The sequence below is a fragment of the Urocitellus parryii genome, chromosome 1 (assembly GCF_045843805.1).
Source record: "Urocitellus parryii isolate mUroPar1 chromosome 1, mUroPar1.hap1, whole genome shotgun sequence".
In the NCBI taxonomy this organism is placed as follows: Eukaryota; Metazoa; Chordata; class Mammalia; order Rodentia; family Sciuridae; genus Urocitellus; species Urocitellus parryii.
This window is the reverse complement of record NC_135531.1, coordinates 272,866,423-272,882,498: the sequence shown is the minus strand read 5'-3', so window position 1 is coordinate 272,882,498 and position 16,076 is coordinate 272,866,423. Positions and strand designations below refer to the sequence as shown.

General features: G+C 41.5%; 1 protein-coding gene across 1 annotated transcript in view; it reads left to right on the top strand.

Moving 5' to 3' along the window:
* Positions 1-16,076, top strand: part of Col4a4 (collagen type IV alpha 4 chain) — a 114,086-nt gene that overhangs the window by 40,375 nt on the left and 57,635 nt on the right. Inside the window, exons 17-23 of the mRNA XM_077790975.1 lie at positions 638-707; positions 1,276-1,380; positions 5,713-5,877; positions 8,324-8,413; positions 9,044-9,207; positions 13,889-13,961; positions 14,817-14,923. Of these exons, the coding sequence (XP_077647101.1) occupies positions 638-707; positions 1,276-1,380; positions 5,713-5,877; positions 8,324-8,413; positions 9,044-9,207; positions 13,889-13,961; positions 14,817-14,923 (774 nt within the window). The remainder of the gene's footprint in view (positions 1-637; positions 708-1,275; positions 1,381-5,712; positions 5,878-8,323; positions 8,414-9,043; positions 9,208-13,888; positions 13,962-14,816; positions 14,924-16,076) is intronic.

Genomic DNA, 16,076 nt, shown 5'->3' with positions numbered 1-16,076 from the left:
GCATGATTACCATGTTATTATATCATTATCATATTAAGCATGATTATGATTTACATTTGAGAAATAATTCTTTTGAAAGGGGGTTATAGTGATTATAGTGAAAGTTTCAATAATTGCATGGCATTACATAGTATTGAGATGGGGTCTTGGAGAGCAGTCTGTTTTTACCACCATAGCATTTTTTTCTTTCTTTTGTAACCTCTGTGACCTCACATTCAGTCCTAGCTCAGGACATGGTTAAGGAAGACAATACTTGCATCTAAAATAAAATGTAGATTCCGATCTTATTAGGTGAATAAGCTATTTGCATTAGAGTACCAAGTGATCAGAGTACATTTAAGAAATTGAGTGATTTCTGCAGGATTTAATTTATGGGAGTAGAATAATTTTGTTGGAGTTAAAATTTATTTTTCTTTTGTGAAAGCTTTGTCAGTTTACCATTTAACTCTATGTGTCGGCTGGAGATTAGGTATAGCTTTGTCCTCCTAAGATTCCATAAGTCAATCATTTTTCTAGTCAGCCTATAATCTTGACTTCTTATAAGAATGCACACAGTCCTTCTAACATATGTTTAATACCAAGGCAACACCATTGAAATAATAGTATTTTTGAAAAAAAATTGAATGAATAATTTCAGGGGGATCCTGGAGACCGTGGGTACCCTGGACCACCAGGTGTTTTGGTAACTCCATCTCTTCCACTCAAAGGTTTGTGTTCCTTTTTATTCCCCCATAATTTTTGCAGAAATGGGATTTCAGTGATCCAGACAAAGGAGTCTGGCCCAGTGGTCTTGTAGCTTGTACATCAGGAAGGTTAAATTCATAAAGTATAGCAGGAGAATAGATTCTACATGTGCAGGAAAAGATGCAGAGTTGTGCATCCTAGTTCATGTCTATTACCATAAGACATCACATTTTATTTCAGTAGGTAAATTGTATGCTGGGATTTCTATTATGTCATCCATCAGAAAATAGTTTTATTTAATTGCCAAAAAATGGATCAGATAATTTTTTTACTAACACCAACAAGATGCTACAGCCAAGAAAGGCATGGCCTAAATCAATAAGAGAACTCTGCTCGAAGTTTATGTACTTGCAGAGAAGGGATGGCAGAAGGCGATCCCTTCTAAGATATTCCATTTAAAAGGTGGCAGGAAACTGCTTGAGTCTCCTAATTAGACTTTACCAAGCCCCCCCTCAAAAAAAAATCATTGTGTCTGAATTTTAAAATGTATACTAAATTTTGTTTATTCACATCTGTCATGATCTTTGGCAGGTCCTCCAGGGGACCCAGGATTCCCTGGCCACTATGGAGAAATGGGGGCTGTTGGACCACCTGGTCCCCCAGGTCACCCTGGCAGACCAGGGGACACTTGTCCAGGTAGGAACCCACTATATCTCATATGCCAGATTTCCTATCTCACACCCACACCTGTGATCCTCAACTTTAGTTGAGTTTGAGATCAGCTCTAAAGAAAACTGATGCTTGCATTCAGAGAAGATTCAAAGTGCTGGGTTCTGTATTTCTAGTGCACATCCAGGGTGAAGGAGCATTGTGCACAAACCAGTCAATTACTTACTTGGAAGGAATATGGGTTCCTCAGCTGGACCTCAGAGATGGTCAGTCAACAGAGTGGTCTTGCGAGGAAGATATGGGTCGTATAACAGGCCTCCTACAGAACTGTCACCTGCAGACACTATGGAATCTGCTGCTGGGTTATAGTGTTTCCTCAGCTTCCCCACTCTCCTGGAAGGCTCTCCCTGTTGCCACTGACTTATAAAATTCTCCTTATCCACCTTGGCCCCAACCTAACTCTTCTCCATGAAATGTGCAGATAAAAATGATGATTCCAAAAGGAAACTTTGATTTAGCCTTACTTCAAAAACAAGAGGCTTTCCACTATTACCAAAAAGAGCCCCCAAAACTATAGGTCACAGTGACATTGGACAGAAAGCCTGGGAAAGAGTCCAACTGATATAAGGACTCTAACTCCTCGGGGAGCTGTGCTGGTCAGTATTCCTGGCGAGTTTAGGGATCAAAAAGGTTGTAGGATGTGTGTGTTCTCTGCACCCAGGAGAACTGACTACATCTGTTGAATGAATGTAATTTTATCTAGCCAGTACCTCTTGTTATATTTACCAAGAGGGCCTGAGAAGATTCCCGAAATATTCAACTTTTAACTTCAAAATTCTTGTTTAATGATCTACAAATCTACCTTCCTCTTTGATGACAACAAAAGAAATAGAGCTTTGTTTAATTCATTTAAAGCTAATGTAATCTTGGCTTAATTAACCCAGGATTATGTAAATCAGATAGAATATTCCGTTGGTCAGAAAGCACTGAACTCTGGTCTTAGATTTCTCCTTTTGGGCTTGTTTATAAAAAATAATGTCCCCTGGAGATTGAAATCAAAACACAGTGGGAGGAAGTAAAAAGTGTCGCTAGCAGATTCAGATCAAAATATACAGGACAACTCTTAATTCCACAGCCCTTTTCAAGTAAATCGACCCAATGGTTTTTGAATCTCGACTATGAACCAAAGATGTACTTTTATTTTACATTACATGTACAACTTTCTATCCACACAGATTGAAACATAATAATACCTTTTTGGTATAAGATACATTCTTTTTTTTTTTAAAGAGAGAGTGAGAGAGGAGAGAGAGAGAGAATTTTTAATATTTATTTTTTTTAGTTCTCGGCGGACACAACATCTTTGTTGGTATGTGGTGCTGAGGATCGAACCCGGGCCGCACACATGCCAGGCAAGCACGCTACGCTTGAGCCACATCCCGGGCCCAAGATACATTCTTTTTTCCATTTCATTCTTTTGAAAAAAAAATTTTGTGTGATGTTAGACACAATTTAATTAATGTCATGCTCTTCTGTGTGGGGCAAGGCTGAGATATGCCACCCAGATGGGTCAGCTTTCTCCTTGGCCTGAAACAAGACAAAAGTTAGCATCCACATCAACCAGACTGCATGTGGAGAATCCAAGTCAGCTCCCCAAGAAGGCAGGAAGTCCAGATGGCCGCCAAACACACAGGGACACACTTATCTGTTCTAAATATACCCATATTTTTAGCCCTGTTATAAAAATTTTATTTGATAATTATCTGTAGTATCTACCATGGGATAAGAAAGGCTTCAGAGTCAGACAATGAGAACCCAATCCCAGCCTTACCATTCAGTGGAAACCACCTAATACAATATAGGATAGTAAAACTCTTAGAAATTTACACTATGAACTAGAAACATTCCAATTTCTACTACATACAAGTTTCCCGTCTGTAATAGGGAGTCTTGTTAGGGTTGAAAGAGTTATATGTATACAGTCCTTCAAATTCAGCCTGGTGTACAGCAAAATCTCAATGTGTCAGCTATTACTATTGTCACTGATACTTGGCGTAAACTTTCTGGGCCTTATCTGTAAGGTATAAACTCGGCAGAGTTCTTTGAGGAGGAAAGATATTTTTTGCAAACATAGGCAAAGCCCCAGCACATGTGCATACACTAATGGTAGCCATTAACTTAACCAGCATGCTATGCTTACCCATTGTGACAGGTTTCAGTTGTCTGCTGCTGAACAAACTACTTAAAACCTAGAGGTTTGAAACAACAGCAATCAGTGTGTCACCTCTAACTCTGAAGTTCAAGAGTTCAGGAAGGGCTGAAGGGAGCCATTCTGACTTTTGGATTTTCCCCCATTGCAATCACAGAGGGGGCTGGAACAGGAGATTCAGGCATGAATCAGCATCTCTTTCCTGTTGCTGGTGTAGTTCCAGGCTCCCTAGGGGGGCTCTCTACCTAATTTAGGCTTCCTCACAGCATCAGGGACTGCAGAGAATTGAGATTGTTTGGTCGCATCAAACTCCAAGTCCCAAATGTCTCAGCTCACAAGGCAAGAGTCTTCCACAAGGGCCACATTAAAGGGAAGGGAACACCCCTTTTCTCAATAGGGAAAAGTCAAGGTTCTAGGGGCATGTGGGACTGGAGCTATTGTGGGGCCATCTTTGAGAAATGCAGTCTTCCATGGAAAGATTCAGGAACCAGGCAAGCTTAGGCAGAAGGAGCTATCAGAAGTGATGACTCTCATCCCAAGCTTCCAGCCACTGTCTTTAAGCCACAGACATGTAAGATGTCAAGGGCAGGCAGGATTTCCTGTAGTTGTATTACTTGTTTGGACTTTGTCTGAATACCCTGAACCCCTTGTTATTGCTAAATATTGTGCTAAACTCCTTGAGTGGATTATTTTGTTTAATCCTCATAACAAGCCTACCGGGTAGATACAGAGGATTTGCTAGCTAAATAACCTATTTAAGATCGGGTAGCTAGAGCAAGAGCGGCCAAGTTCAAATCTTACCACTGTGCTTCCCCACCACCCTGAGTTGCTGTGAGAAGTAAGGTATTTTATATTCCACACAGATAATATGTCAATCTATGTTTTTAGCCATTACATGGACTTGTAGGTGTATTTGAATTATTTTTTACCAAGTTATTAATGTGGAAAAATTGAAAAGGTAACAACTTTAATTAAATAAAGTGCACTTCTTTCCCAGTAACCCTAAAAATGTGGAAAAAGTAAGAAAATTTGATTCTTCAAACTTGTCTGTTTCCATTTGTATCCTTTATTCAAAGGAGGTGAGGCATTTTAATAGCTGGGATATTCAGGGTTTTTTTTTCATTTTCCCCTTCCTTAAAAATATAGTTTTTTTCAGATTATTATAACTCCTGTTTTATAGGTAGGTAGCAAACTTATGGAAAAACAAACTTCTTAAACATCACCTTTTTTGTTACTTCTTTGGAGCATTATCATAGAGAACACTTTTCTTTTTATTAAAAAAAAATAGCTTTATCTTCCAAGCACAGTGGGACATGCCTGTAATCCCAGAGAGGCTGAGGCAGGAGGATCTCAAGTTCAAAGCCAGCCTCAGCAATTTAGCAAAGCCCCAAGCTATTCTGCAAAATCTTGTCTTTAAATAAAATGTAAAAAGGAGCTGGTGGTTCAGTGGTTCAGTGCCTTTGGGTTCAATCCCTGGTACCAAAAAAAAAAAAAAAAAGGTAATTTTTTTCTCCTTTGCATTTACTGGCATTTATACTACATTTGATATGTGCAGAGTCATTCAGAAAGAATGACTTATATTCAGAGAGAGAGAGAGAGAGAGAGAGAGAGAGAGAGAGAGAGGCTATTGACCTAAAAATTATGAGTCTACTACCTGATTTTCTGATGTAGGCATATGGTGTGAAATGATGACCACATTCCAGTTGATTGACATGTCCATCACTTCTATATAGTGATCATCTGTGTGTGTGGTGAAAGGAATTAGGATCTCTCATTTAGCAATTTCAAGTACACAGTCCAGTGTTGTCAACTCCCACCCCATGCTGTAGTTAGAACTCCAGAGCTGCCTCATCCTGCATAGCTGACTTTGAACCCTTGACTGACATCACCCCATCCCCCTTCCTCCAGCCCCGACATCCTCCATTCTACTCTCTGCTTCTATGGGTTTGACAGTTTTAGATGCCACATGTAAGTGAGATCATGTGGTCTTCCTCTTGCCGGTGTGGCTTATTTTACTGAGCCTAATGTCCTCTTGTTCCATCCTTTTCCCTTTAAGAAACCTCATGATCTGGATAAGAACACACTGATTTTTATTTCATCTACAGAAATATTTACTCTGTGTGGTTTTTCATTCTTAATTTCTCTTGCAGGCATGGTGGGACCCCCTGGGCCACCAGGGTTTCCTGGTCCTCCTGGGTTTCCTGGGCTAGCTGGTATTCCTGGGAGACCGGACTCTGCCCCAGGAAAGCCGGGGAGGCCAGGACTACCTGGCCAGGCTGGAGCTCCAGGGCTGCAGGGACCCCCAGGATCAGATGGTAAAGTATTCCTCCTTTACACTCACTGGTATTTACACTGCATTTGATAGGTGAGGTTCATTCAGAAAGCAGGACTTTCTAATATCAAAAAAGTATATCATGTTTCATGGACCAACTTAATGATATTAAAATCTATTGCAAATATAAGCTGAAATTGGATTATCATATCAAAGTATGTGCAATTATTTGAGAGTTTAAGTACAAATGACAGAATTTTGTAAATAAATATAATTTTTATTTTTATCAAAGTTATAGATGGGTCTGATTTAAAAGTCAAACTGCTCTACAGGCCTGTTATGAAGAACAGAAATCTTAGAAGTTCTTTTTTCCCCAGAGATGATTATTGCAGCACACATAACTGGATCTTTGTTATGTGTTTCCATATAGTGATTCAACGTACTTGAATTGTAGTTCCTTAACTTTTCAGTTTGAGTCCCCCCCCCATAGAAGATGAATTTAACTCTCATTTACTACCATCCCACCACACATGTGAGTGTTCTCTACCCCATGACCTATTGATATTAATATGATTTTGATCACATAAATATTTAGTGTTTACACTTAATGGTTATACAAATATGTTCACCAGCTGAACTACATATATATATATATATATATATATATATATATATATATTACTTTTCCCACAGCATTTTGTAAATCATATTTCTTTCTTTGTGTGTTTGCTTCATTTCAATATAGTTATTATTAACTAACTTCAAACCACCCAGAATTATGTAAATGTCATTATTGTACATTCTAACTCATTAAATATTCTCTAAAGTCTTTCCTGGAGCTTTTTGGTTTCTTCAAATTATGTCTGGTTGCCCTTTTGATTTGTTGCTGAGATTCTGTCTTGGAATCATCTTTCATCATTATCCTGAGAATTGTCTTCATATTCATATTTTCTCCCCCTCCCCCACAACTCATATTACTTTCAATGATATACTCCCTCCTCCCTTATTACATTTCCTGAAAAAAAAAAAGGTCTGAATAAGAGCATAAAGTTGGGAATCTAGTTTGAAAATGGCTTTATTTCACTGCAGAGTCTGATTGATAGTTTGGCAAAGTATTAAATTCCAGATCTTCTTTCTCAGAATTTTGAAGGCATTCTCTATCATTCACTAGACTCCAGTGTTGCTTCTGCAAAGTTCAATGACATTTGGAGACTTGATCCTTTGCTTGAAATCTGTTTTCCTTTCTGGAAGTTTGTAGGAGCTTTCCTTTGTTTTCAGTGTCTTCACAGTGATTTGCCTTGGTGTGGGTACCTTTGCATTTACTTGCCGGTATTCAATGGCTTCATTTGATTGATGTGTCTAATTCAATATATATCCTTCACTTCTGGAAAATTTTCTTCAAGTATTTCTTTGAAATATCCTCCCCTCCCTTTCTCATTCCAGACTTTGTATTAATTTTTCTACTAACAAAAATCTAATCTCTCTTGATTAGTCTTCATCTTTTTATTTTCTAAATTTTTTGGAGGAGATGTCATTGACTCCATTTTCCAACTCTCACGATTAACGTGTGTGTTTCTGTTTCTGAGGACTGTGTTCTTCTCTATTAACGTTTCCTTTTGTTTCGGGGTGGAATGCTCTCCCTCATCTGCTATATAAGTTACCCAGTTTCTGTAAAAGTGTTGTTCTTGCTGCAGTGTCGGTTTCCTCCAATTTCGGGGTGTTACAGTTGGAAGGGATATTGCTTGTTTCCTGCTACAGTTTTGGGGAAACGGCTCTTCCTGTCTCTTTCTTTGACAAATCCCTCTTTGAGCCTCACCATCATTCCAGTGAGGGTGGATTCTGATACAGATCCAGTTCTTCCCCAGCTCTCCCCACAGCCTGCTTGGATTTCAGCATTTTTAGGGTGGACAAGGACTTCCTGCCTCATTTTTTGCCTGTTTGTTCCTCTTCCTTTGTCTTGTAGATTTATGCCTTTTTCTAATAGTCTTTTACTGTCTTTAATTCTACCAGGATTTAGGGAATTTATCATTGGCATTTTATCTGTCATCTTTAACCCAATGCCTCCGACATTTTGCTTTTCCAAGCCATCTTTATGTTTTTCTTCATTAACTAACGACTAATATTTGAAGGGAAAAAATATTTCCCATACACCCCACTGGGGGGGGGGGGGAAAGAAGAAGAAGAAGAACCTTGTTTGATGTGTTTTTGTGGTTGCTGTCCACTACCTAGTCCTGTAGCTCTCTAACTTACGGCTGAGAGTAACGAGGACTCGGTCAGCTCTTAGGCCATGCCACGACAGTCACAGGGTCTGTATGTGTTCATATCCCTGCACCAGGAGAGAGAATCCTTAAGGAAAAAGGGATTGGAGCTTGGGGATGAGAGAGGAACAGGGAGGGGGAGGAGGAGGACGTGAGTGAGAGATTCTCTTTCAATAGAAGACATTAACCAAAACGATGGGACTCTCCCTGCCCCTCTTGCCCACTGTACAGCGATATATTGTAGTGCTGGGCACCCGGGACCACCAGGATTAAAGGGCAAAGTAGGTCTCCCAGGAGGAAGAGGCTCAAAAGGAGAAAAAGGCAAGTATGCTTCCGGGGAAAGGTTTTTGGAGACGACCCCAGGTGCAGGGTCTGGGGGTCTGTGAGGTGCACTGTGGGACGGTTCATCCCCATTAGTCACCCTCCTTGACTGTTCCCTGTGAGGACACCTCAGCATTCTGTGCTGCACTGTGGCTAAGTCACCATGACGTCCACTCCTGTCTCTTAGCCATGAATGGAACTCACACCCAGAGGGTGACTCTACTCACAAGGTCCTCTTATATATTTTATATATTATTTTGTTTCCTTGATTAGTCAGGGTTTATCTCCTAACCTATTTACTTGTTTGTTTCCTCAATGGAAATCAAATAAAGGCTTCTCAGTCCTTCAGTGGAATTGCATCTCAGTTTTCTCCCTAGAATTTATTCGGGGGAGTTCATTAAGACCCGAAACACTCCCTGTGTTTCCATACACTCACCTCATAGGGACCATGCCTAGCTACCCCTGAAACCTGCCTCGTGCTATATCCCTCATAATCCTTTGTAATAAGAGTTGTGTCTAGACATCAGAGTCTTTTTGTTCTGTATTCACACGACTGGTTTGTATAGTAAAGCTCTTATTGGGGATTTTGTTCAGGAAATGTGACAAACATGACTTTTATCCCTTACCTAGGAAATGAAGGACTCTGTGCCTGCCAACCTGGTCCTGTGGGCCCACCTGGCCCTCCAGGACTTCCTGGGAGGCAAGGGAGTAAAGGAGACTTAGGACTGCCTGGCTTTCTTGGAGAAAGAGGTGACCCAGGCCCTCCTGGTCCTGAAGGATCTCCAGGGCCACCAGTGAGTACCTCCTACTAGTTAGAATCTTTCCAGCTACAGAGACAGAGATAGAATTTAGTGGGCCTCTTTCTAGGTCTTAATATGATATATATTTTATGCTTTGAACCTGTGAACATCTTAATGATTAAGAGGTTAGGTACTTGGGGCTTCGGTTGTAGCTCAATGGTAGAGCGCTTGCTTAGCATGTGTGAGGCCCTGGATTTGATCCTCAGGACCATATAAAAATAAATGATTAAAATAAAATAAAAGTATTGTGTCCATCTACAACTAAAATTTTTTTGAAATAAAAATATAAAACAATTTTTAAAAATTTATCTATTTTCATTCATTCTTCCACCCATCATTCATTTATTCAACTAATTAATATTTATTAAGTGCCTACTATGTTTCAGGCACTGCTCCAGGTGGGAAGGACACCAGAACAGTCCCTTCCCTCCCAGAGCTTCAGGAAGAACACAGACCATGTAACAGATAAGTGAGTAAATACAGGGCATGGCAGATGGTGACAAAGGCCATCACCATCGAGTGTGGGTCCAGTGAGAATGAGGGCAGAGCAGGAAGAGATGGCCTCAAAGAGGTGGCAGGAGTTAGGTTTGGCTGCAGAGCATGGTGCTTGGCAGGTGAGGTAGATCTGAGCTTTGGGCATCATGAAGAGCCAGGGGAGGGTTTTAAGAAGAGACACACTCTGACACTCATTTTGAATAAATCACTCTTTTCTGTGCAGAAAAGACCACAGACAAGGGAAGAAGCAAGAAGCTTAGCCAAGGAATCCTGATGACACTGGGTTAAAGTGGTGGAGCTGGGCGGGGTGAGAGGTGGTCCTATCCTAGGTAGATTCTGAAGATGGAAGCAACAGATTGAGTGTTAGCTTGAACAGAGGATACAGAATGAACAGAAATCCAGGATGCAGCTGAGTTTTTGGCCTGAGTCTTTGGAAGAAGGTGGCCCTAGACTGAGATGGAGAAGGCACTGGAAGGAGCCGGCACTGGTAGGGAAGGAAGCAGTGCCTGTGGGGCATTCCAAACAAGCAGGTGTCTACTAGACAAGCAAGTAGAGTTGTCACGGAAGCAGTGGGAGGATTTCAACTTCAGGATTCAGACAAGAGGTCTGGGTTGGAGGTCCAGATACTGGCTTTGTCAGAGTTTTCGAGATGTTCTGTGCCAGAAGGTTGAGACCTAGTTCAAGTTCTTATTTTCTAAGAGTTATAAATGAGACTTTCAGCTGTCTGACCCCTCAGAATAAAATCAAAGACCACTGGGGCCTCTGTGGAGGCTAGGGACAACCCTTCTGTCCACTCCTTATTAAAGAGTTTAATCTTGGGGCAACCTGGGCTTGACCATCAAGCCCAAAGTACTCTTCTCCGCTTCTCCCAGAAAAAAATATCATGAAAAGAAGGTTCCAAACTTAGGGCTTAAAGCAAAGGTGACAATTTAGGTCTCCAAGTCCCTCTCTCATCACATAAAGCACGCTCACAAAGTCTACTTCACAGGAAGCTGGTCCTTGATGCCTACATGTTGAATGAACATGGTGATATAATAATTTGCATTTTTAAGTTTGCTATTTTTTAATTCAACATTTTATCACAGCCATTTTCATGTGTGGCTACTTAATCATCTTAATGACATTGTTGACAGCTCTAAAGTATGTGTGTGGCTTTACACTGAGCTGCTTCTCAGGGCAAACACCTTTGAGCATGGACTACTCGCTCATGCAGGGTTATCCTGGGAAAGGTTTGCTTATTTCAATTGCTCTAGGGCTTGCCTCTTCCAACTAGCCCCATTTCTGATGTCCTTATTTCAGGATGAGTCTGTCCCTGTGACTTCTCTGCACAAAATCCATTTCACTGTAGTCACAGTCGGGGACAAGGACTGTACTATGAACCACTAGGAATGGGAAAGAAGGAGAGGCAGATGTGAGGAGAGCAGGAAGGGACCACAGGCAAGCACTATCAAGTATCTCTTCTCTCACGGGCTGGTCCCTGGGCCTGCAGCCACAGACTGGTAGGAAATTAGAAAACAGAAAAGAAAGTTCTTTGCAATTTCCCTGTGATTGAACCAAGTCTTTGTATCTGTTGTGTTAGCCTACAAGTGCTGCCTGGGTTGAAGTTCCCACCAGGATGCTCTCATGCAAGGCTCTCGGGCCAGGGAACAGGAAGACCAGCTCCAATCCCATCTCTCACATCTGTGAGCTCTGCAGTCTCCTGGACCTTAGACACACCATTTATAAAATGGGTATAGCAACACTGTCTTACAATTTGGTTGGTAAATATTCAGTACAGCCCTGTTTTGAGAGCTCTCAGGTACATGCTAGTGAACAAGAGAGCCAGGGTCACTGTCCCTGAGGAATCTGGGAGCAAACCAGATGTCACAAGTTGTCATGGGCTAAATCTGACCCTTGAGGCATGTGGTTGTGTCCTTGCTGTGTTTCTTTAGGATTATTAACATGACATGGATGGCTTCCCTTGAGAAATTGGACACAGGAAGACAAGGTTAATATGTTTACACCAGCGCCTGGGTATGTCTGCAGAGATGGCTGCGCCTATCAGCTTCCCACCATGCCACCCACCAGCTTCCCTGGGACAGGCACGACCTCTAGGCATCTGTGACTGAAGTCTCTGATCTAGACTGTACACATGACAACTTGAATGTGCCCTGCAGAGAGGAACCTCTGCTGCTTTGGAGTTTTTCTTGCATTAACACAAATAGTTGTGATTTCAGGTGTTAGAACTGTGAGAAATAGCTCTCAGTCCCAAAGCTGCGGTGAAGAAGTTTTGCCCAGGAATCTCTTAGGTTAAATGCCTGTTTCGCTAGTAACTAAGTGCCCCCAGGGCAAGATGGAATTGTCAGCTGCTGAACCCTCAATACTCAGAGGAATGTCTGCTACTTCATATCTTTCAAAATGTTCAGTAACATCTTAGTAAATGTTTCTTTAATGATATCTAAAGACAACACTGATACTTTTTTTCCAGACTAGCTCTAGTAAGCCTATGATATGACCTTGTACTGAAAATCCTACATCCATAAGACATTAAAACAGACCCTAGTCCATTCGAAGTCTCCAATGTGCTCAATAATAACCTGCTTGGCCTCCCAGGCTGGAATCATTTCCAGAGCACCAGGGGCTTCTTAGGAAGCACACCCCACACGTTCTCTCCTTGAGAGATATTGGTGTGATGCTATGTGAATAGATTTCAGACTTGACAGTTTGTCCACCCGAAGGACATTTTCTTTATCTGCTCCCACAGGATACTATATACCCCACACTTTGGCCTATTGCTGTTATCACTTATGACTTAGTACAAATGAAAATTAAAGTAACACTTAACCCCTATTAGCACTTTATGATTGCTTAAATTCTTTTTCTGTCTAATTTACCTATTCAATAAGAAATTTGTCCCACTCTCTGTTTCCATGTCTCACAGACTGAGTTACAGTCAGGGTGGTTTGCTGCAGCGATGTTCTCAGGGTGTGGGGTGGGCAGAGTCACAGGTATGGAGCTGTTTTTTCTTTACATTTAAACAGCTCTCAGCCATTTTGCCCATTCGAGTTTTGATGCCTGTCATGTCCACTTTTGGCTTCCCCTTCTCTGTGATTGCTCGGCGCTGCCATGAACCTCATCCTTACTGATACCTTTCCTCCCATTTACAGCTCACAGCTTCTAAATTAGTGGCCAACTAAGAGAAAATGAAGCAGCCTTGAACATGGTTTTAGACTGTATGAAAATAAGACAAAGGAGCAGCACCCATGTGAGCGGCACCCAGGGTCTACTCAGGCTCTCCCCCTGTCCCTGCTTTTTATCCTCCAGGTCACTAGATGCACAAGGTTATGCTACATGTAGCATTTTTACAAGGGCATTGATGTGGCGTGTGGCTGCCTAATATACCAAGAAGAGGTTTCCATAATTTTGAGGTGGTTTGATATTCAGTAATATGTGACACTTAAAAAGTGGTCTCACATGGGGCAACGGGACGGCCAAAGGTGTTGAGCTCACCTGTCAGACCTGGCTGTTTCCTTGCTAGACTGAGGCAATGTGCAGGCCAAGGCCTGTTTTCCTGCTCTTGCTTCTCAGCTTCCCCAACATTCAATGTTCCATGACAGACTTCTGCCTTCAGCTTTGTGGCAATGTTTTTGTTTAACTCACCCTCTTTGCTCTCAAGTCTACAGAACATAGCCCAAGGTATGTTTTTTATGGACACAATACCTCTTTTTATTTATTTTTATGTGGTGCTGAAGATCGAACCCAGTGCCTCACATGTGCTAGGCAAGCTCTGTACCACTGAGCCACAACCCCAGCCCCAAGGTGATTTTTAAAAGACTCACAAGAGCTTGCACCATCATGTGTGGTTTCCATGGATCTTTCCCCAGCTCCCCACCCCCCCATGGTATCTTATGTAACCATCACACATTGCTAAGCTTAAGAAATCAACACTAATGAGTTTCTATTGACTCAGGTATGGACCTTATTTAGATTTGATTGCCTTTCACATGTACTTTGAAAGCCTTTTATAAGGTAGGACCACCTTGGGAAGCAAGACTAAGAAAGACAAGCCAGAATCTTCAACAAGAGATTTAGGATGAAAGCAGAGAGAGATTAGATATATATGAATGTTTGTGACTTTTGAATGGGAATAACTTTTGATCCATCACAACAAATCTCATTATTGCTCTTATTTTTCACCAAGGGAAAACCTGGCGCTTCGGGACGCCCTGGTGACAAAGGAGCCAAGGGTGACATGGTTGTATCCAGAGTTAAAGGTGAGTAGGATCAGTCACTTATCCCCCAGACATTTATGAATGACATATGGTCCATGATTTTGCTTTTATTTCCCTTATTTCAGTTCTGTATAATTTAGGACTGTTGAGATTGCCTAAAAAATATTTCTTGCCCTTCATAGAGCAGTGTGAATGTTTAGTTCCAAATATCCTGTCTTACTTGAAAACATCAATGTTTCTTTAGTCACATACTCAAATCCTCATTGTAGTTGAACTTGGGTTTGAAACCAAACCTCCTTTGAATTGCCTTCTCTTTGCTCCTGCATTATAGTCTCCTGTGTTAGTTCAGAGTGTTTTAATTATAACCGACACTTAGAATGGAGCAGTTTGGGGAGAAAGTAATTCACTGACTTACCTAAACAACATGTGAAAGGCTAGGTGGTGCATACCTGTGATTCCAGGCTGAGGAAAGAAGATAACAAATTTGAGGCCAATTTAGGCAATTTATCATGAGCCTGTCTCAAGATAAATAAATAAAAAGGGCTGGGTACTTAGTTCCGTGATAAAATGATTTAATTCCCAGTAACTAACACACACACACACACACAAACAAGGGAGGGAGGGAGGGAGGGAGGGGAAGAGGGAGAGAGAGAGAGAGAGAGAGAGAGAGAGAGAGAGAGAGAGAGAGAGAAAGAGAGAGATTCAAATGGTTACACAATTGTCATTTTCCTCTCTGGCTTTGGCATGGTTAATGTGACTGTCAACAACTGAGACACTCAGGAAACTCTTCCAACCCACATAAGGGTTGAGCCATTGTTTTAATCTTTAGTCCAAGTTTTCCTTCTACTTACATCCCTGCTGATAAGAATTCAAATGTTCTTTGGCCTCCGTTTCTAGGGCACAAAGGAGAAAGAGGGCCTGATGGGCCCCCAGGGTTTCCAGGAGAGCACGGACAACATGGTCAGGATGGACATGCTGGAGAAAAGGGGGATCCGGGACCCCGGGTATGTGCACTTCTCCTGCCATCTTATTTCCCTTTGTAATACACACACACACACACACACACACACACACAGAGTCACACACACACACACAGTCACACACACACACACACACACACACACACACACACACACACACACATCTTTTTTCTCCTTTTCCATGTACCAAGATGCAGCTCAATATAGTATCACAGGGACTGGGCTGGGGTGTCGGTAAGAGCAATTTAATGGAGGGCAGTCATCTTCCCAGTTTTGCAGAAAAGAAATGGAGGCTTAGGGTATGTCACTCAAGGTTATCCACCCGTCAAGCAGGATAAATAGAAATGAAAGTTTCAGTCTGTTTTATTTCAAAATGTGCTGGCCACATGTGATGAGAAATCACAGAGAGTGTTGTAGTAGGAAGGGCCATGATCTGATTTTACAGGAAACCCCTTCAACCAAATACATGTGGACAAGAGACAGAGCTTGAAAATTGGGTTCAGTGGTGTTTATAGCTTTTATGGCCTTTGGCTGGTATCAAGTACATAAATGATCTCTGTTTTAGGTTTGGTAATTGTTGCTTTATTCATTCTTCCTCTTAAACCATTTGGAAACCAAATGGCAATTGTCCTAATGCACTCATGTAAATGTGGAAAAAGCAATGTATTTACAGATCAAATTGGGAGAGGAATTTCTACAACATCTACTTTTCTGCAACACACACTGGGGAAAGTGGTTCTTCCTAGATTAATTGAAACAATTCAGACCCACAAGATTATCATAGACCACTTTGAGGTCAGGACACTTAGGACACTGGAAAATAGGACTCTCAACTTGCCAAAGGACAGTGCCAGGTGTCCCTCACAGTTGAGAATCCTTGCAGCTGTTCATTCAGTAGTGGCAAGAAGATGAAATTGCATATGGCGGGTGCGGGAGCAGCCCTGACTTGAGAGCCTCATGTTCCATGGGGTGCCATCTCCACTCACAGCTTGCAGACATGACATTTATAGGTGCTACCACTCAGGGAAGTATCAACTGTAAAGACTCCCCACAGGTGTTTAAGTCCCTCCAGGCCAGATGCAAACTTTGCATTCAAGGATCCATTTTACCGTAAGCAGTGTTGCCTAGGAATACAGTTGATAATCTAATTGTTATCAGGTTTCCAGAAAAACAGAGC